Source organism: Seriola dumerili, unplaced genomic scaffold (genome assembly GCF_002260705.1).
Source record: "Seriola dumerili isolate Sdu_G_001 unplaced genomic scaffold, Sdu_1.0 BDQW01000091.1, whole genome shotgun sequence".
Taxonomy (NCBI): Eukaryota; Metazoa; Chordata; class Actinopteri; order Carangiformes; family Carangidae; genus Seriola; species Seriola dumerili.
The window spans coordinates 4,798,137-4,819,702 of NW_019174346.1; the positions used below are offsets into that span (position 1 = coordinate 4,798,137).

At 41.1% G+C, this 21,566-nt stretch overlaps 2 protein-coding genes across 4 annotated transcripts in view; one reads left to right on the plus strand and one right to left on the minus strand.

Annotated features, from left to right (window-relative positions):
• Window positions 1–18,545, minus strand: map6 (microtubule associated protein 6). 3 transcript variants are annotated; one of them, XM_022746070.1, is made up of 5 exons: window positions 17,541–18,545; window positions 5,207–5,423; window positions 4,837–5,051; window positions 1,728–1,838; window positions 1–416 (listed from the first exon to the last, which is right to left on the minus strand). In XM_022746070.1, exons 1-5 carry the CDS (start codon window positions 18,251–18,253, stop codon window positions 269–271), a joined length of 1,404 nt encoding a protein of 467 aa, XP_022601791.1. In that variant the 5' UTR covers window positions 18,254–18,545; the 3' UTR covers window positions 1–268. The 3 variants fall into 3 exon arrangements, with proteins under 3 accessions (XP_022601791.1, XP_022601793.1, XP_022601792.1); XM_022746072.1 differs by lacking the exons at window positions 1–416; window positions 1,728–1,838 and adding an exon at window positions 2,326–3,337 and having other exon boundaries at window positions 4,874–5,051; XM_022746071.1 differs by lacking the exons at window positions 1–416; window positions 1,728–1,838 and adding an exon at window positions 2,326–3,337.
• mogat2 (monoacylglycerol O-acyltransferase 2) overlaps window positions 18,252–21,566 on the plus strand; it is an 11,846-nt gene continuing 8,531 nt past the window's right edge. Inside the window, exons 1-3 of the mRNA XM_022746102.1 lie at window positions 18,252–18,295; window positions 19,837–19,863; window positions 20,569–20,672. Coding sequence (XP_022601823.1) covers window positions 18,252–18,295; window positions 19,837–19,863; window positions 20,569–20,672 — 175 coding nt within the window. The remainder of the gene's footprint in view (window positions 18,296–19,836; window positions 19,864–20,568; window positions 20,673–21,566) is intronic.

Consider the following 21,566-nt stretch of genomic DNA (forward strand, 5'->3'; position numbering starts at 1 on the left):
ATCTCTAACAATATTGACAATATCCTTCAAAATAAATTGCATGAAACCAGAAAATAATATAGCACCTTTGCAATAATGCCGTTTGGGTCAAACAGCTGTGACCTCTGAGCCAGAAGCTGTTTCAAACATGCGTGTTTCAAATATGTGAGCTTTTTTCTGTGTGTAGGATTCATCTCTTTTCCTAATCCATTTTAAATACTAGATATTTACAGTACAGAGCAGCAGTGTCTGTATGAAGGTGTAACTGCCTCCTTCCTCAGAGGCAGAACTACTCAGTCTGGTTCACATCTAGGGCAAAGCGTACGACTCCGCTGCTCCTACGCGGCTCGGCTCTTTCCAGTGGTGGTGGTGGTTCTCCTCCAGCAGCACCCTGGGAATGATGATGACTGGGTCGGAGAACCTCGTCTTTAGCATCTCTAGGAGGCAGCACATGGTTAAGATACCAGAGAAGAAGAAGGAGACAGAGAGAGAGAGAGAGAGAGAGACACGATGAGGCATTTTTCTCAGGTGAACAACAGCATGTGACTGGGTTGAGTCGAGCCGAGCACCCTGTGACCGTCATTTCAGAGGCCAAGATCAGACTTCTGTTTTAGGGATGAAAACTCAAGTTGGAGACAAAGATGCAGCAACACTGCAGGATTCTTTTTTTTTGTTTGCTTGCCATTGATATTGCCTCATGATGATCTTGTTATAATTTACCAGCTAAAAAAATCTTGAAATACATAGTGTGACTTTGAAAACTTGACTGGACTAAATGGATACAGATGTAAAATGAAGTGTTTGGTCTATTTCTAATGATGAATTGGACAACTGTGCCATTAGATCAATACAGGCCATTGGCTTTAATCGACACTTTGACCCACTCAGTTAATCTCAGTGACGCGAACTACAGGATGCCAATAGTGCAATGAGGGTCTCGGGGTGTTCTGTGAAAGAAAGCTACAGGATGCAGATACATTATTGAGAAATCTAAATCATATGTGAATGGAAATCAATTAGCAAATTACAAATTGGAGTGAAGATCTTGAACATGCACTTACAATTTCCTTTGAACAGTCACTTTCCAAAGCAGAGCCACTTCCCTCATTCCACTTGTACTTACCCCAGGTGAGTCCATCTCATATCCATGCTAATGCTCAACAGATATTCTAGGTACAGTGCAAAATCTAGACCCAACATAAAATCCGATTGCAGGTCCAACAGAAAACAGTGGCGGCATGCTTCAGAATGAAAGAAATGATCCTTATAGTCTAAACACAGTATGAAAATTTAAACCAGTATTACATGTGTGAGGAGGTGACCTCCACTCTCCCTCCTGGGTGGATATTTCAAGTCATGCAGGTTGTTTTGACCCATGAAGAGCGGCTGCGTCACTGCAGCTGACTGTGATGTTGGAGATGACTGGACTAAACCTGTGGCCTCCTTAAGAAAAGGCACCTTAAGGAACCTGGTATGTAGGATGTGACAGCAGGCAATCAGACAGCCCCATTCACCCCCTCCCACCCCTTACTCAAATGTCCATATGGAAGAGAAATACAGAAGGGCTATGACCTGAGGAGTGGACCAGAAATAATGTGGTGGTTCACCAGAAAAAACAAAACTGTGCCACTGTAATAGAAAAGAAAAGTAAATAACAAACTCCATGAGCATGTATGAATGGGTATGAGTAGCATTTGTGGATCGCAGTCTATTTTTTTTTTTCTTTAGTTGCTCTCGTGATTGGTTACCTGGGATTGGGAAGTGCACAGCCCCACAGGTGTTGCTTTAGAGTCTGCACCCAGCCAATATCTCGGATTGGCTGGCAGAGTTGTATGTAGTGGTACTGTTTTAGCACAACCCTTCAAATGAATCAGAATGTCACTCATTAGCACACAGGAAATTGGACACAGCATCATCCAAATGTGACATCCTCAAATATTCAAACCATGACACCAGACTATAGGATGAGAAAGCAAATGTCATATCACACATTTCTGGTTGTTTTTTTCACATTAAAGAGCATCACTTATACATGAACTTGAGGCATAAAGAAGCACATGACATCTTATTCTGGAATAAGTTTCTGGACATCCTTTGACATGCATGTTGCTCTAGAAGTTGGATGAGTTCTTGGAATATATTGCGACAAGGTGCAGGAATAATATATTCTTCAGTTCTCACATGAGGGCAACATGCAGGGCCTGGACAGGATGTCAGAGCTCATGCCAGAATGCGGTGCGATCTTGGATAAGCATAGAAAGAAGTAGTGAGAGCAAAAAAATTCTCTTCCATGTGGATTTATTTAAAAACAAAATGTTTTCTGTCTCACAAAGACAAAGACTGGGACAAGAGAAACACTGACAGATACCTGCAACCACTAATCTTCTTAACAAAATGAAGAAAGAAGACACTGCTTTTTCTGCTTTTTTGCATTTATTTGTAATGTTTCATTAAATATGAGCAAGCAGATAGAAACACAAGCACGTCACAGTCAATTTTCTTTTCTTTTTTTTCTTCTTTTTTTCTTTTTTTGCCCAAGACAGAACTTTCTTTACCATACTTTCTATCCTTATTTGCCTAATACTCACAAAGATAGCACCAGGTGTGTGGTGTGTGCTAAGCACTGTGTACATTTACTGCTCCTGCAAGCCCCCTCCTTTGTGTTACATGACAAAGCGTCCCCCCAACCAAAGGCTGCGAAATGCTAATGAGTTGGGCCTTCACTCCTGACGGGGCGCGTGCTCGGCTTGGACAGACATGGTGGTTTGCAGTGATGGTTGCTGCTGCGTCAGACACCACAGAAAAACAGAGACTCGTCCAATCAGAATGGAGGGAAGGAAGCAGAACCAATGAGAACAGGGAGGTGTTTTGCGTGGGAGTGGAGCACACTGACGGGTTGACCCATGATAAGACTGAACAGTGCTCTTCTAAGCCCAAAAAATAGGCGTCTCTATACGTATATATGCTAAGATTTAGAGAAAACAGCTGGATGCTTTGGCTCTAGCCAACATGTAGCCCTGCTATGATATATATACACAAATATAAGCTTTATATACAAAGGAGGTTATAATTTGTTTTAACAGATAAACAGTCACAATACAACTTACTTTTTGTTCCCTTTTCTTCAACACATCTCACTGAGGAAATCTGGATTAAACCAGAAGTTAAAAACAGAGGCTTTACAGCTTGTTTTGGTTTTGCTTTTGCTGGATACAAACACGGCTCCAACATGTTGCACCTGCCACACAGAGCCGAAGTAGATCCAGTGTGGAATCATCTTTTTTTTTCTTTTTTTTTTTTTTTACAACAACCTCAACCTCATCAAACCAACTTACTCTTCATACTTTCAGCCTGGAATCTGGGCAAAACGAGAAGATGACACAGAAGGTGAAGTTATTGGTTTATATAAGAATAAAATACTGAATCTAAACTTCTCATGTTAACAAATGACGGTGGATCTTTTGTGATTTATATGAATAGTGATTCTGTCTTCATCCATAAAGCTCCCTCTTCAAAGGTGATGTGGAAAGTGCTGTTAAGCAGCAATATGAGCCGTCTGCATGTCGTCCCATGGCGGTCTAATCACATTGGTTACGGTCACCCTGGGCAGAGTACATTTCAAGAAGAGGAGGCGTGTGTTTCGGCGCAGGCTACTGCAATTGCATAACTGTTGTGAAGCTTGTTAATAAAGATAATATGTGATTACACAATATGTGAATTATGGTTGTTGAGACTGACTGCTCTGCACACTGGGAATGATAGACAGAATACAACTCAACACAACATCTATGAACGCATCGCTCTCTGGTTCTGAAAAATGTTATTACTCTAATGTTAATAATGACATTAGGACTGCGTGACTGTGTTATCTAATTCAGCGGGACTTCTCATCTGCTATGCAAACGACTGGTGTTTAATGCATAATCAGTTTAGTGTGACCCAGATGGTTTGTTGGCAACAAACTGGGTGTCGCAAAATAACCTTGAGTGAACTGTGTGAGTCGGTTTCACATAAACAAAGGAAACAAACTGGGTGTTTTACTTAAGATGAAATAATTCTATATGTATCTTATAAATGAGACATTGAATTGCTAAATCACATTTAACAAGGTGTTGCCCAACACACACTGAGCCCTGTGAGCTCTACGTGAACAGAGGACAGCAGGGGAGATGACAGAGCAGGTACAAAACAAGCTGTGGATCAGACACTCATGACTAAACCAAGCGGGACATTTATCAAAGATTTTCAGATTTGATGTTAATTTAGAAAGAGCAGGGACCATGTCCAAAGTGCCAATTGGATTATCTTTATTTCATAAAACCAAAAAAAAAAACAAAAGAAGGAAAAAAAATCCTTGATAAATTCAACAAAGCAATCTGCTCAGCTGATCAAAGCCAACCCTTCAGAATTGCTTGTTGGTGGGCCCATGCAACAAGAGCCATCCATTGGCTAGCCAGGCAGCCGGTAGCCATGGCAACCTGGAGATGGAGGCGAGCAGAGTGGGGGTGGTGGGTGGCATCAAATGGCGGAGGAAGAGGACGCTTCTACCCACTCGTTACAATAGCGATCTAACATAGCGTGAGGCAGGAGGAGCGATGACATGTCATGTCGACATCTTATTCTAGTGCTATTGTACAAACGTAGCCAAGAGGTAGTGAGAGGACAGAGAAGAATGAGTGGATACTGAGAGACTGAATAAAGAAGAAGAGAAGAAGAAGAAGAGACCCGAGGGGGAACAGAGACGAAAGAAGAGAAAGATGAGAATGATGAGAACCTTAATTAATTTTGCAGCCTCTGAGTCTGATTTCCCCCAGAAAATAAGAAATAAAAGGAGAAGTAGTGCTTAATGATTTTTACTCTTTTGCCTCAGCCAGTTTGTTGTTCATCTCTTTACTTTTCTCCTTGTCCCCCACCGCCGGCCGGTTCTCGGGCTGGTTCTCCGAGGTCGTCTTCTTGGAGCCCTTCAGCGCGGCGCTCTGCTTATCTTTGGCTTTCTTCACTGGCTTGCCCTGGCCTGCCGCTGTGGCTCCAGACCTTTTGGGTTTAGAGCGAGTGGCACTATATCTGTCAACCTAAGGATGTTGGATAGCGGAAATCAGATTGCTGGGTTGGCCAGTAATTTCCAAAACTGTGTTGTGTGATTTTACAGCATTACAGTAATTTTATCAGCTATCCCCTCCCTACATACATTTTTAACCACACTACAGTTAGACAGGTGCGTTCTCACCTGTTTGGAGGGTTCTATATAAGGTTCGCTGTACAAACTGCGTATCCTCCTCCTCTCCACGGCCTTGTTGTCAGCTGACCGCAGCGGGGCTTGTTGCCCCTTGAAGGTGGCACTGTAGCTGGTCTCTAGGCTGGTCTTGTCATCCGGGGGCAGGTACTGGGACTTGGCCCGGATCATCCTGGTGGGCTTCACATCTGTGTAAGCCTTGAATTCAGTTCTGTGTGGAAAGAAGGAAGTCAGCTGTAAAATCTACAGAGATTTAACACCCATTAACAGTGACAGGGTGACAAGTTACCTTCTGGGTTAATGATTTCTGTAAATGCTTGTGTTAACAGAAAATGTTAAGGGCTAACTGGGATAGTTTTAGCCTGAAAGGTCTGACGTTAAAGAAATAATTTGACGCATGGGGAAATATCATGCTGAGACTTAAATGAAGAGGTTTGATATCAGTCTGGAAATGGTTAGCTTAGCTTAGCACAAAGACTGGAAGCAGAGGGAAACAGCTAGCAATGAAGGAAAAAAAAACCCTGGTTGTCTGAAAAACAGGAAGTCACTGAACCTGGCCAAGGACTAATCTCGCGCTGGTCATTCCCTAAAACAACAGGCTTCAGTTAACGCTTTGGTTTCAATACTTAGCCCTTAGCTATGTTAGGCTAACTACCTATTGGCTCTAACTTCATCATTTGTGTACAAACAGCAGCAAGAAAGCAAATAAGCAAAATTTTCCAAAAGGTCAAACTACTCTTTTAACACCAATAATAACATTTCCTGCCTTCAATATTTCCCCATCACTTACACTGGTTCATGCACATGTATCAATATATTGCTGATATAATTGTCCATGTGCAAACCAGATATTACTTTGGGTCTTTGATGTGTGTGTGTTGCTGTATTTCCTTGTTGACTGTCTTGTTGCAGCATCATTTACAGAAAACCTCTACAAAAAACACATATTACTTTTATTGTAGGCAACATAACACCGTGTTTATAATGACTGTCAGGAGAAAATATGTGAAGTGGTGCATTACTACTGTAGAGCAGAGTATGTCTGTAAGAGGGAGGAGGTCTGCACCACAGTCTGATGGTGTGATATTCTCTAGTCCTCACGCAGCACTTCTGAAGAAGGTCAGCGGTGTGGCAGCAGCCCTGCAGCATGTATCAGCCTCCTCACATTTAAAGAGCAGCTGAACCACAGAGGACAGCCGCAGCAGCGCGATACCAGGTGATTATTAAAATCTTTCACTTTAATATAGCACACTGAATCACTCTCTCTCTGCTTTATGTTTGATTTTTCTATGCAGTGTAAAGTGTATTCCCTAAGCATTACTCTTCCAGTCATTTGCACCAAACCACCATATGTTACAGATACAGAAATTACTTCCATTTCAATTATCGACGCAACTGTAAAGATTATATTCATGACCAATTAATCCGCTGTATCGTTTAGTCCATAAAATGAATTAAAATAGTGAAAAGCAAATCACAATTTTCTAAATTTTTCAAAGCCTCGTTTGTTTTGTTCGACCAACACTTCAAGAATAAATACATTAAGTTTATGATTACATGAAACAAGCAGCAAATCCTCACAATGAAGAATCTGTGTCCAGCTGTATAATTGTCATAAAAGAAAATACTGAAATTCTTATAGGGATGGTTGCTCTTGCTTCAGAAAACAGAAATCTACTATGGGACTAATAACAATATATTGAAAATATTTTTATGCTGCTCTATTGGCTGCTATTTTTTGTTTTGCAGTCTGTCATTTCATTCTTTACATCCTGTCCATTGTACCTTGGTATGTGATAAATAAAACATTGAGCTGCTGTTTATTGGCAGCATTGCTTATACCAGAAACATAAAATACAATTTAACAACTTAATCTCAACAAGACTTTTACCTGCACCACTGTTCAGAAAATGTAAAGATGTAAAATAACACAGGTAACAACAAATGAGCTTCTGGTTGAACTGGTTGAGGTTATCACAGTCAAACAGTAAAATGGTTAAATTGTCAATAATCAACAAGAAAAGAGACTCCTGCTTGTGCACATGAGTTTGACCTTGTGTCCTCATTCAGGACATGAAACGTTTTGATGGTGTCTCACAGTTCGTCCCCTGCAACAGCAGCTAACGGGCAGCTCTCTGGTTTGGGACAGTCAGTTGACACCTATCAGTCTCAATCACAAACTCTCCGACCCCCAACACAGCACAGTTCAGGACAAACACTCAGTGCCACGTGACTGTAGCTGAGGCTCAGTGAAGAGTCCCTGTTCCCTGTGAATGTGAAGAAGAGCTCCAACATTAGGCAACACCACTGAGTGTGGGCAGAGGAGCAGACGAGGCCGGGCTGCTGAACTAGAGACTCATTAGAACGATTTGTGAGGCCAAGTCTTATAGAAAGAAATCAATAACTGCAGCTACAGCAAACAGCCTTGTGATCCAGTTTAATGTAATGTATGTAGCAGGGACAGGGGCATTGATTTTACATCTTCTAATGTATTATATTGAGGAGGGGGCTCTGAGAGTAAAAGCTGAGTTCAGACCTCAGGCGTTCCTGTGCAGGGTTGTCATGGGAGAGCATGAGGCAGTGAGACGATAAACAACAACAGACTGTGTGAAAAGGCTCAGTCCTGGATTTATTCTCATTCTGCATTCTCGTATCTTTATGCCTCGGTGCTGGCGACAGTCGCAGCCGGATCCATATTGTTTTCAGACTGTCCGTCCATCCATCCCATTCTCGTGGACATGATCTCAATAACACCTTGACGGAACTTCTTGAAATTTGGCACAAACATTCACTAGGACTCAAGGATGAACTGATTAGATTTGGGGGGTCAAAGGTCAAGGTCACAGTGACCTCACAAAAGTTTTGGCCTGGTGAATTCAATATCTCCATAAAGCCTTGAGGGAATTTCTTCACATTTGGTAAAAACGTTGACTTGGGCTGTGTCCCTAAATCGTCCACTATACAGTGAGTTTGCCATTTTGTAGTGCTTTCCGAATGTATAGTGAGAATTATTATACTGGACTCCTAGTATCCCACAATGCACTGTGAAAAGTAGTGTACAACCAATCAGTTACTAACCAACCAATATATACCATCATGCATTGCGCTTGTGCATAAAGACAGAAAAACAGTAGAGTCCAAAAGTGTTTTTTCATTTTACAGATGAGCTCACTATACAGTCGTCTGCATTGAACTCTCTGGATAGTGAGGAGGGAGTAGTGAATGAGTGAGTGATTTCCGACCCAACCCTGGACTCAAGGACGAACTGATTAGATTTTGGTGGCTAAAGGTCAAAGGTCAAGGTCACAGTGACCTTACTGTGAATATGATATCTCAGGAAATCTTCAAGGGAATCCCTTCAGATTTGGCACAAACATTCACTTAGACCTGAGGATGAACTGCTTAGACTTTGGTGGTCAAAGGTCAAAGGTCAAGGTCACAGTGACCTCACAAAACACTTTTTAGACATTACTCAAGACTTCACACAGCAATTATGACATTCATGAAACTTCACACAAATGGATAATATTTTATATGACTCTGGATAAACAGTGATGTAATCTGAAACTAGTTACAGTGATTGTAGTTGTTATAATTTTGTGGTTGTTGTACCCGTGTTGCTGTTTCCATGATTGCCATCCCTAGAACCACGCAGCTAGCATGGCTGAAATAATGACTGTCACAATTAAAGTTTTATTTAAGCTGCTCATGTTTCATCTAACCTTTGCGTGTCTATATAATATCATAATATATAAGGTCTATATAATATCAATAAAGATAAGACATTTTACAAAATATTAGACAGATTTTCCATTAAAAGTAAAAACTTTCACCATTTCATCTTCCCAACTATATAATTAGCTCATCCATTTAAACCTAAATTAGCTGTCAGGCTCTCACATTTAAGCTTTTCGCGTGTTAAACAAAACCGAAGCGTAACATGTCGTTCCGCCATTAATGAGAAAATCGAACTCTTTCTGATACAAAGGCTGGTGACAGTGATGTGGCTGCTGCACAGAAATCCCTCCAGTGGTGCAGAGGAGAGCTGGAAACCACACAGGCAGCTATTACATAACAGGACTGAAGTCCACTTTCAACGCTCAGCGGGGCCAAGACGCCTCAGTGCCGAGACAGGTCGTACAACAATGTCCAAGGCCAAGGGTGTAAAGCTCTCACATGACACCACAGGGTGTGTGTCTGTTTGAGAAAGACGGAGAAGGAGACAGATTGTGAGTGTTCACAGTGTGAAACACCGGGCTGTGCGCTCACATAGCTGCTATTCATGAACATATGACTGTGTAACAATACAGCCTGTGTCTCAGAGGTCAGTGTGTACTTGGTACTTGTTTAAAAATGAGTGTTAAGCTACTGTACATCATGGGTTTGAAAAGAGTTTGAGGTTCACATGAGGCTGTTCCATTCAGAACTGTAAATATTGTTGCAGTGCTCGCTGCCTTGGGGAGGTCAGATGTAGGATTTTACTGAGAGACTAGCAGGTTATTGAGACTGTGAAGCAGCAGCAGGGACTGACAGACTGAACATACTCGCAAAACTCTTCTCCACTATGCCACATTTTATTCACCATGTTTTCAGCCATCTTTCCTTCATCATGGTGGTTTCTGAGTCTTATATTCACCGCTGTCCATTAATCAGCTCGTTCTAGACACGAAATGTACAAAAAAATATTTTCCTGGTGGAGACAGAAATTTACAAGAGAAATATTCAGTAGAAAATTCAATCTTTCATCTTAATCTATCGAGTGCGTAAAAATGCTGAGTCTCCAATACAAAGCAGCAGATCCTGCTTTTTCAGCCTTGTAGCTAAGGAGTCATTTTCATACACTGTTCAGTTCATTTTCCTTATTTGTTATATGTTATTGTAATGCAGTCCACCAGTGAATAATAATTCAAACCTTCCATTTTTGTTAAATCTGTGGAAATAAACATTTCAAACAAGCTCCCGGTCTGTCTACTCTAACTGTTACTGTTTTTTTGTTGCTTCAGAAGAAATTGTTCAGCTGAGTCACAGAGGCTCGTACTATGTTACCATACTGATACTGCCTGATATTTTCTGTTGTGTGACTAAAGCTGCTTTGGATGTCTGACCCCTCCGACCCGCTGCGGTGGAGGGAAGTGCATAGAAAGGCCCCGTCACTACAACTAAACACTGGCACTGACAGGGGTGGAACAGCGCCAGGGTACAACATTGCTGAGCTTCTTGCAGCCGTGCTCTGACATGACACAATCTGGACCACGCACCATGGGGGAGCCATGAAAGAAAAAAATAAATTACTGTTTCGTACTTGTATACCTCCACCAACCAGTCAGGCTGCAGTTTACATCCATGTCTCTCCAGACTCATGTAATATACTGCAGTACACATTTGAGACTTAATAAAAGGTGCATTTTTATTCATGAGTTATGGCCAAAAATGTGTTTTGTGAGGTCACAGTGGCCTTGACCTTTGACCTTTGACCACAAAAATCGAATCAGTTCAATTCCCTCAAGGCGCTCCCAGTGATGGACAACCTGAAAACATGATGCCTCCGGCCGCAGTTGTCATAAAAACAAATGCGTGCAAATTTCTGCACAGTGGGTGAAAAATGTCAAGCTGCACAAGTTGCCTTGACACAGTTAGAAGCAGGATGACAGTTTGTTGGCAGGCCAAAGAAAAGCGCCGCTGATTGGAGTAAAAACCACATCAAATTGACTTCAGTAAAAAAAATCTAACTGTATTATAAAATCCCTAATCAATAATGTGAATCAAACCTTTAATTCTAAGCAGACCCGCCTCCAACAACTCCCAGGAATGTAAAAGAGCGTCAGTAAGAACATAAATAGCACATAACCTGCTGAACATCATTAAAATATCAACAATTAACTGACAGTATTCAGAATTTACCAAACTCTGTGTCAATCCATCCAATAGTCACTAAAAAACAAAAAAAAATCAGCCTCTACTGTTCTGTACGTGTCCCACATCCATCCATCCTTGTAGATCACAATAAAACTAAATCCTACATGTCACAGCGATGCCCCATGACCTCTAATCATAAAGTACAACACACAATACTTATAAAAAACAAAAAACTGAAATGACCATTTTTCACAATTTTATCTCATGCCTAATAGTGTGTTTAGATGCTGAGGACTATGGAATTTGTGTGTGACTCTGTGCTGGGCTGCACTTTGAAATCCTGTAAACCATAAATACATCTGAGCACTTCTGAGACAAATGTCTGTGCAGACATCGCTGACAGTGGCCTCAGTGATTCTGGCTCTAATTCCACACCAGTGCTGGCCTCAGATAAAGGGCTGGCCGTCTTCTCTCACAGTATTTCCAGGGAGTCAATCTGCCCACGCACAGTGCTGTAGCTCCACTTCCTGACAACGGGTGTAAAGCCGGGCTTCTGGTCAATAGTCCCTCCTGGGATCAATTGGCCTCATCTCTATCTCACAGCCTCCCTGTTGCTTCTTAGGCAGTGGCTGAGTGGAAACAGCACATTGCAGTATGTATGGGAATATTGTTGGTTTCAGATTTTACAAGCATTCTTGGTATTGTCAGTAATAACTGTCAGTAACAGCTCATTTCCACTCAAACATCAACCAGTTTATCACAAAGCGCAAGTTTTCAGTTACTTACAATGTTTTAGAGTTTGGTTACAACTGAAAGTTTAATTGGGTTTCAGCATCTTACATAAATCATTCATCTCCAGAATCAAATCTGAGGATATTTCCTTGTGAATTAACTGTAATCAGATCTGATAAAATCAGATTAGATTGATTACATAAGACAGTTAGCTTTAGCTGGCATAGCTCTGAATGGATGCAACAACTGATATCAGCTGAGATTTTAGGATTACAATATGTGTAACACTGCACAAACTAAACCACACTGGGTTTTACTATCAAAGCAGAAAAAAATCAAAGGAGTTTTTGAAAAAACAAATTATCGTCGGACCTTTGAGATAACAACCCGCCATCTTTACAGTTTCTCTGTGTCTCAGAGCTGAAGCAGGATCGGTGTTTCTGCATTCACTGCTTGTCAGGAAAACATGAAGCTTTGCAGGCTCTCTAAGAGGATCATTTTTTAAATCCACTGAATCCACTGGCCTCTTTGCAGTGCGCTGTCTGCCACTGAAAAATGCTACATACGTTCTGTAAACGTGACAGAAAAGACAAATTCATTCTGAGTTTATTGAGCATCCTTATATGACAGAGGGAGGATTTTATGTGTGCAGGTGAGAAACATGAGAGGAGAAAATCAAAAGAAGAAGCTCCTGAGATTGAGCTGCAGTGAAAAATGTTGAGCAATGATTCGTGACACAAATCAAAATAAAAAATTCATGCCTCCTCAGTATCTCTCTCCCTCTATGAACTCAGCGAACCACCTCAGAGATTAAACTCCACTCTCATTTGTCATTCTCATTAATTTGCTTGATAATTATTTTTGCTCTTTAACTGTCATTTATTAGACGCTACACATCCCATAATGCAGCAAATAACCCTGACAAGATGAAGAATGCCCTTTCTCTTGTACAGCAGTCTTGGTAGCAAGACGAAAACACTAGCAAAGACTCCAGCAGCTTCTGACTCAGACTCATGACTTATTCTCATGCAGAAAATGGTATTTTATACATAATGCAGCGGCGAGATGAAGACTGGATGAGACTGGGAGGTTGCTGGGTGAAAACACTGCACCAATTCACGCAAGAAAAGAAATAGCTAACCATAGAATAAAAGGACTGTAGTTGTCTTTGACATTTCCCAGGTGCACTGCAAAAAGAGCCTTTGTGTTCAGCAAACTGGATAAATAAAAGTTTATGAAAACAGCAAGTGTTCTCGTCAGAAAAGAGAGCGGAGGGTTCTATTTTCAGGGCTTCCTGTTTAATTGGCCCGGTGCAAACCAGCACAATGGTGGAGCAGGGCTGACTCTGAATAGACACTGGAACATGTGCTTCCATAAGGAGAGCTGGTTCCCGCTGCAGGGTCTATACTCTAACCATAATTACACTTTGGAAAAAGAGAAAGGTCCGTGGGTTAGGGTTGGAAAGGTTGATTGGCTGATAACAATATGGATTTGATTTTATCAGCCAATATTCTCCTTTTTATAGTTTGTATGTCTTACATTAATCGTTTAAAGCACCTGAGAGAGATATGTTCGAGCAGGACTTTTCACAGTTGAACAAGACTAAGAGTTTACACCTGAGCAGGTGTGTTTACACACTGTGGTGCTCTGAGCTAAATGCTAACACCAGTGTGCTAACATTCTGACAATGACAGTGCTAATATGCTTCTGTGCAGTAGGTATAATGTTTACCAGCTTCACTATCTTAGTTTAACATGTTAACATACTAGCATTTGCTAATTAACAGTAAACACAAGGCACAGCTGAGGCTGATGGGAATGTCATTAGTGTGACAAGGAAAAGTTTGGGGATTACCACAATTCATTAAAAAATGTAATTAATTCTGAAGATATTTCCCTCATCAGACTGACAGGTGTGATTCTAATGAATGTGATTAGAGTATAAGGATGTGTGTAATCTCATGACAATTCATCCAATAGATGAGACATACACACAAAAAAGGCATTTTACTAAAAACTAAAAATGTCAACCTTGCTTCGTGAAGATTTTCCATCTGGGGATGTCAGCATGCCACCAAACTTCCTGTACAAAGTTACAAGGCAATCTTACAAAGCCCAGAACGTGTCATGGAGCTGAAAATAACTAATTAGCACAATTTAGTGCAATTTGTTTCAATAATGTCTGTGCACAAATTGCTAATCTGTGCCGTCTTGTTGAGTGTAGAAAACAGCAGCCCCATTCAGTCAGCTGTCAGTTTGACGAACATGACACAAAAGATATTTTTGAAGCGCTCCAAAACCCTGAAGCTGAGGTTTATGAACTGGATGATACTTGCACTTTCAACAAAGTCTATTATCCTGTAAAATATAGTTAAAGACAGTGGTGGAGGCAGAGGGTGTGCTGCGGTGGACGAGGCCACCCCTGGCTACAGTCTGGCCATCACACTTGCCTCCCCACATGCACCATATTTCAGATAATTGATTTTTCTCTCATGTTTCTCATTCCCCCACAGCTCTGAATAAATAGGAATTAATAATATAAAGGAGTGAAAATCATTTGCTTTAAGGTAAAACAGCTAAGTCAGTCTGTGTGTTCATGTTTACTTCAGCTCTCTTGTTGTATACTGTTTGACAGGACGTGATTAATGCATGTGTATAGTGCTATGATGATCTTACTGTGATGTTTGGTAGCTGTCAATCATAATTAAGCTTAATACATAGTACAGATGTTTTGGAAGCAAAAATTTACTGGAAGTAAGAACAGGAACAAGAAACAAGGAGATTCAGATAGAAGCTGACCACAAGTAAACATCATAATCTGACCCCTGAACAGCTCCAGACCACACAAAGAAACCTGAACCAGATTCAGATTTGTGTCCCACTCCAAAGTGAGAACTGGCCGCATGCTAGCCAGGATCTCAAAAATAACTTGTCATTGTGTTTAACAAAACCCACATATGTCAGTCCAAGATCAAATCATACACAAAGAGATGAACAAGTGATGGTCTGACTCATCAACAAAAGGACAGACAGACATGGCTACCAGCATGGCTTAAAATAAACTAGTCAGGGGTCTTTGGTGTCATTGTTTCTTAGCTACCTCAAACATATTGGCATTTCTGTATTGCTCTTTTGTTGTCTCTTATCTGATAGTGATATATGAGTAGTCAGCTAGTATCAGCTGATATATCCAAAATGAGGACTCAAGACCGGCCCCAGCAGAGAATGTCTTCAGACAGCACATGAAGCAAAAGGAAAGGTCATTCTTAGTTTATGTACAAAGGTGAATTTACTTCATGGTCTGTTTAACAATTTCTTCCAGGAGAGAAACATATCAATCAAATCACTACAATAGGACATAAAGTAATGTTGACGATCATTGTGTTGGCTTGAAAATATATATATCTATTGTATATACTGTATATTATAAAATATAATATATATACATGCATATATATATATGCATGTATATCAGACCCCAGTTTTGTTTCATTTTGATGATAAATGTTATGATTTAAATGTTTTTTTCACAGCACTTCTCACTCATCACTTTATGTAAGTCAGTACAAAGATGGGAAATGACTTGATATTATTAATTATTATCCTCTACGAAAACCTTACTGTGATGATATGATCATCGTGTTTTGTTGTGTCTCAAATTCTCTCATTCAAATGAATGATTCCAACATTTGTTATCAAAGTTTGAGATTTGTGATGAAAAAACACTCCAGTGATATACAGTATATAAATAATCGGATAAATATATTATATTGTGAAATTGATTCCAACAATAGTGCGCAGACCTAACTGAGGCATCAGACTCTGATGGTCCTCTACAATGATGCATCATTCTTCGATAATGTAAAAGTGAAAGCCAAAGTAAATGTGTATGTATTTACGTGTGTATGTGTGTGTGTGTGTGTAACTGTATGTGTGGTATTAAGCCACAGCTGACCTGCTTTGAGTCTCTGCTGGCAGAGGAAAGCAGAGGGTTGACTGGGCTTCTGCTTGTCACGGTGCAGCCATTTCATGCCATGTGGGGGAAGAGCGCCCTGGGCTGCACCCTGAGGTCCGCTCAACAACAAAGGCATGGCAGCGGGGCACCAAACAGCTGTAAGACTCACTCTCTGATCTCACATTGTACCATTCACCTCTGCCTGCCAGATCACACTGCGGCCGGGCGTCCTACAATCCTGAGTCAAAATATAAAAACCTGCATCCTGTAAAGTGACTCAAACTAAATGTTTAAGAAATTATAATAGTCAACACAAATAATGAGATATGACTCAACAACAAAATAAAGGCTCAAGTGTGACACCATATATTACATCGTCCCCACTCTCATCACCAGCCTTCACAGACGTAAATGCGACGTGTAACAAGGCAAACAAACAGTGAGTGTGATGTGACGTGGAGTTCCCATCATCCTCGTGATCATTGCATAATAGGACAGAGATTAACCTCATGGGTCTAAACATCAACAGTGTTTGACAACAACTCCACCTTGGCCTTTCCATTTAATTCAATTAACTTTCAGTTGAGAAAATAAATGTTGATTGCTCTGTGATGAAATGTAAATGAAATTTGGCTCCAGCTGGTTCTTGATACCCAACCCTCACTGTGAGGAGAAGTCTTGAGTCTTCGTCTTTGATTGGTGGTTGGTCGCACGAAAAAAAGAAAAATCAAACTCCACAGGAAGTGGTGACTCTCAGTCAGTTACCAACAGACAGTGACGGTGTGATTGCCGTCGTCTTATGGACTACACTATGAATATATTTGTAATACTTTCTTTACAATATCAATAATTCATTAACTATGTCTCTCCTGAACATGCAATAGTCTCAGTTAAATGGATGAGACATGGTGAAAAAGGTTTAATAACAGTATAATGATTAGGAATTATTTGTTTAAGGCAGGTGTAGCGAAGGACAGGAAAGTTAGTTGACTTCTACAGTGCAGCATCCACTGCACAAGCCAGTGAAAATCATCTTGTATGAATGTGAAATATTACTTGGGCGAAGTGGTTAATGACTCTGAGTTCAGACACTGAGTTTGCTGATACACAGGTTCACTAAGCTCCGATGCCAATAATCAGTGAAATGAGATGCAACGTCATAATAACATTGCTTCTCAGCTCTGGAACTCAAACCATTTTCTGATGCCCCTGAAAATATAAACAGTCACAACATATCAACATATCATAAAGGTGCAACGAGTAGTCGACTAACGCTTGAACTAAAAACTACCAGTGGATTAGGAAAATCTTTGGTCGGTGCAGCCCCTTTCTCCTGGACAAGGTCCCCTATTTAAAGGTTTGTCCATGGACCTCCAATAAACCGTCATAACTATGACAATTACTCAATTGTTTGTAGACTTTTGGTTATTAATGGCAGATACCAACCCCATAGTGTTATTTTAGGGTACTTTTAAATTTTCTAGGGCGATTGTAAAGGGTCCCAACAGTAGACTACGTAAATAAAGATGGATAGGACTTTACTTCTTGAAAAATAAGACAGACCCCTCCTCCCCACCCCAGTTATTTTCATACAGTCTCAGTTTTACCTGACAACAGATTACTTTTGTAGATATACATTTATAGTGTGTACAACCTCTGGGTATTGGTCTTTTTCTTAATTAAGTGAATGAATGAAAGTCTGATTTATGCAGATTTCGACCCCATGACCCCTTCATGGACTCCTGAGGCCCCTGGGCTCCCAGTGACAGGCAGTGTATGAACTCACTTGTAGGAGCTGTCGGCTGTGATCTCCTCTTTGATCTGCCTGTTCACAGCATCCGCGGCCGCCCGCCCTTTGCCCTCTCCTTCCACCTTCACGACAACTTTCTTCACCCCCTGCTGCTTACTGGGCCGTTTTTTCCTCTCTTGTCCCTGGAGCAGGTCTTTCTCCTGCACCTTGTCGGCAATAGCGCTCTTCTCCACGCCGCTGTCCGCATCTGCCTGCGCCACATGCTGTTTCACGTGTTTGGACTTGTCCGGTGCACGGTCGTCACCGCAGGTGGTCGGTGGTTTGGGTATCCAGGGGTGGTCGTACCTTTTCGGGATGGGCCAGGGCTTGAAGTCCTTCTGGTACTGGGTCTCGCTGTTGAACGGTGTTTCCGGTCCGTGGTACTCGTTCTTGGGTTTACAGCTCGGTTCGGGTCGCACTTTCCAGTGTTTGAAGTCCTCGCGCATCACCGAGCTGCTCACGCGCTCCTCGGAGACGCACCTTCGCGGTGCGCGTGCTGTTGTCGTGGTGCGCGTTTCTGCGCGAGACGGCTGCGTTTCTATGGCGACCCGGCCCTGGGGAGGGTGGAGCGGCGGCTGCAGCTGGATGTGCTGCATCTCAGAGACGTCCGTGTACTTGGTGAAGACCAAAGGCACCGCAATGTCAGCCTTGTCCAGCTGGTTCCAGAAGCGGGCCATGCAGCACGCCCTGCTGATACAGGGCCACGCCATGGTGAGGGTCGGAGAGCTCCACTACAACACGATTTCCACCAGGTCCGAAACGCAGGGAAATATTTTCTTTGCACCCTGGTATCCCGATAGGAGAAAAACAAGATGTCCGTGTGTCAGGCTGCACGGATGGCTCCAAGACTGTTGACGTTAGATTAGGTCAAGTAAATCCATTATGCTACTACAACACAATGCCATAAATTTTAGTATAAAAAAGACAACAACAACCGCACTGACGTTGGCTCTGTTTCCCTCTGTGTCCGCTCTGTCCCGTACGTCTTGCTACATCACTCCACGGCAGGGCACTGCAAGGAAAAACGGCCCCGCCCGCCTGCTCAGCATCCCTGAGACACCAAACTAGAGCCGAGGAAAATAACGTCAAGTCAGAGAGAATATCAAACGACTTCCGGCTGAAAACCGAACAAACTAAACGCCTTATTGACACTCAGGTGATAGGGTGTGATAGGGTGTAAAAACACCCAAAAAAGAACAGAGGACATTGAAATTGATGTTATTAGATGATATTATACGTTGTTCAATTTTCTGCATAGGCCATACGGACGGGTGACACATTTTTAGGAAAGTGCCTTAGGTTTTTCTTTTCATTTGCCTATATGTAGCATAAACACTCACGTAAGCCTGGTGCTTTGATTTTGAAATTTGAATAACATTTATTTCCTTTATAAGGTGGATAAACACCACGAACTTGACGTAAATGGTTTGCCTTTACGCACGCAACGTACTGGTACAGGAGGAGGGAGGGACGTTTGGTCCAACCATCACATTACAGCTTCTTCTCTCAACATTCAGATATTTGTTGACATTAGATAAAACAAAATGAGAAACGTTGTTGTCTTATAAATAAAAAGACAATAAATACATAATATATATATGATGATATATAATTATCACTATGGAAAAATAAATATTATAAATATTAAGTAGGATAATATTGCCACTAACTAATAAATATAATATAATATAACATAATATAATATAATACATATAATATTGAATATATATTGTAATTGATATTATGTGTATTTCTTGATAAGGAAGTACAATAACAATTGTAAAATATAATCTATATCAAAACCATTAGAATGTCAACACTCTTAAATGTTGGCGACTGATTCATTCCACTGTAACAAAGACTGTCAGACTGAGGCAGCAAATAGAATACATGAATAATGCCAACACATTTACACACCCTGGGGGCCTATTTCACATTGGACTACAATTTCTATAAAAAAGACCAGTACATAATGTAAACACATGAGTTTTCATAATGGAGACGGTCAGCTCATTTTTAGAAGCAATGATAGCTCTAAAACATGATGTTTCCCTTTTTATTTGACTGTGTTGACTTTATTATTTGTCAGCGGCTGCAGGTAAAACATTAACTGACTGTGTGTTCAGGATCAAAGTGTTAATGAGGTAATTAGGGCAGAGGATCCCTGAATAAATGAATAAATTATGAAGATGTAATCAAAGGGAAAACTGTAATAGAATGGCACTCAACCCATTGTCTCTGACACATGTCAGTCTAACTGAAGGGAACGAGTGAAAGATTAAAAAAAAGATAGTGAGAGCAAGAAGGTTTTACATTCCTCTGAGAGTCTGTCTCAGTGTTGTGTTGACATGTGATGCAATATATGAATGACTCCTCCATTATCTCCTGTTATCTTCTTTCCCCTTCATCAACACCTTGGATAACCCTGTCAATCTCCACAGTGTGCTGTATAAACACCTTGATTCTTGCCTATAAGGGCATAAAACTATAGCTGTAATTTCCCTTTAAACAATCATTTCCAAAGGTATTTCATGCAACACTTGTAATGGCTTTATTTGAGAAAAAATGTGTTAGACTTCAACAAAGGACCTTTATCACTCTCTGTATCACACTGAGATGCAGTTACATGATTGCTCAACCAGATGGGGCTGCCTTTACGGTTTTAAAGACCAACATATTACACAGTCATGCTCACCACCGACTGCCTTCCCTGAAGTGAAGGAAGATAAAGAGCAGTAAAATCAACATAAGCCTTTGACATCTCCCTCTTCCACTGACTTACAGTTGGTGTTATTTTGTATGGCTTGTTTTTCATGTTTGCTTAACTGTGAGTTTCAGCAGCTCCAGGTCAAAAGTCTTATGAGGCAGATATGAACTGGCAAATCAAACCCTACATTGAGTTTCTGAGATAAGCATGTCAATCAGAGGTGACCATGGAGAGGTGAGAGGAGCAGACTTTGGACCCACTTCACTCGCTCTTCTTCTCCGCGACAGGCTGCAGCGCCTTGGTTCGTCTCCCTGCACTTGGGGAAAACATGAAGGTTAATTTTGCCCCTCTAGTCGTGCCCTTCCACAGGAGGCTACAGACGGCCGCGGTGCTGCAGTGGGTCTTCTCCTTCCTTGGCCTGGGTGAGTATATGCATGTTTAAAGATGGCGTATTAATAGGATGACACTGTTGAGGAAGTACAAATCTGTCCACAGGTAGTCTTCAATTCTTTACAGTATGCGTTGACCGAACAGAGCGATGACCTCAAAGTAAAGTGCATAAAATGTGTATTATACATTTTCCAAAAACAGTTACTATTTCATTTTATTTCATTTTATGTTGGCTGTATTTGTTCAGCAGGTGTGTTCAGGGTGTTACAACTGATTCACGTTGGTGGGAGGTGTGTCCTGCACAGTCAGTCTGTCATAGCTGCACGTATATTGTGACGATGAATATAAAGATTATCCTTTAACCATTATTTCACCAAGAAAGGGTCACTGAGATTGAAAACCTCTGAGCTGGGAATTGCTGCTGTATCATCCCCACTGTTTCTGCTGTACTGTGCTTTTTAAAAATGCTGAGGCCTTTCACATAATAAGGAGTGAAACACTCACATTATACTGGGCAGCAGGCAAATCTCCTACAGGGATGCTCACTTTAAAAGTCGCCCAGCCAGATATTGAACCAGAACACTGTTAGACCAGCTCCTTAGCCCACTTTATTCTACTGAAGAGAACAATTTTAATTTTCAATTTTCATCACTATAGCATCCAGGCCATTGCATAATGGTAGTGATCAATTAAAGTATTGATATCTTTCTGTTTTTGAAAGGAAGTTTGGCAGCTGAGCACTGATACCTAGAAAAACAGAGGAGCCTGGAGCTAAAATGAAAACAGACACAGAAACCAGTCACAGTGAAATATTAAACTGTACTGACATCATACGAGCGCGTTCTACCATCGCATGGCTCTGTCATCAGTAACCACCAAAACCACCTATTATGTAATCTCCAGCTGAACTAAATGCTGTTGATGCC

Coding starts and splice junctions, on each gene's coding strand:
- map6 (XM_022746070.1), bottom strand. CDS start 18,253: ATGGCGTGGCCCTGTATCAGCAGGGCGTGCTGCATGGCCCGCTTCTGG. Junction 5,424..17,540: donor ACAGCCGACAGCTCCTACAA/GTGAGTTCATAC, acceptor CTTTCCACACAG/AACTGAATTCAAGGCTTACA. Junction 417..1,727: donor TGTGCACTTCCCAATCCCAG/GTAACCAATCAC, acceptor GCTGCCTCCTAG/AGATGCTAAAGACGAGGTTC.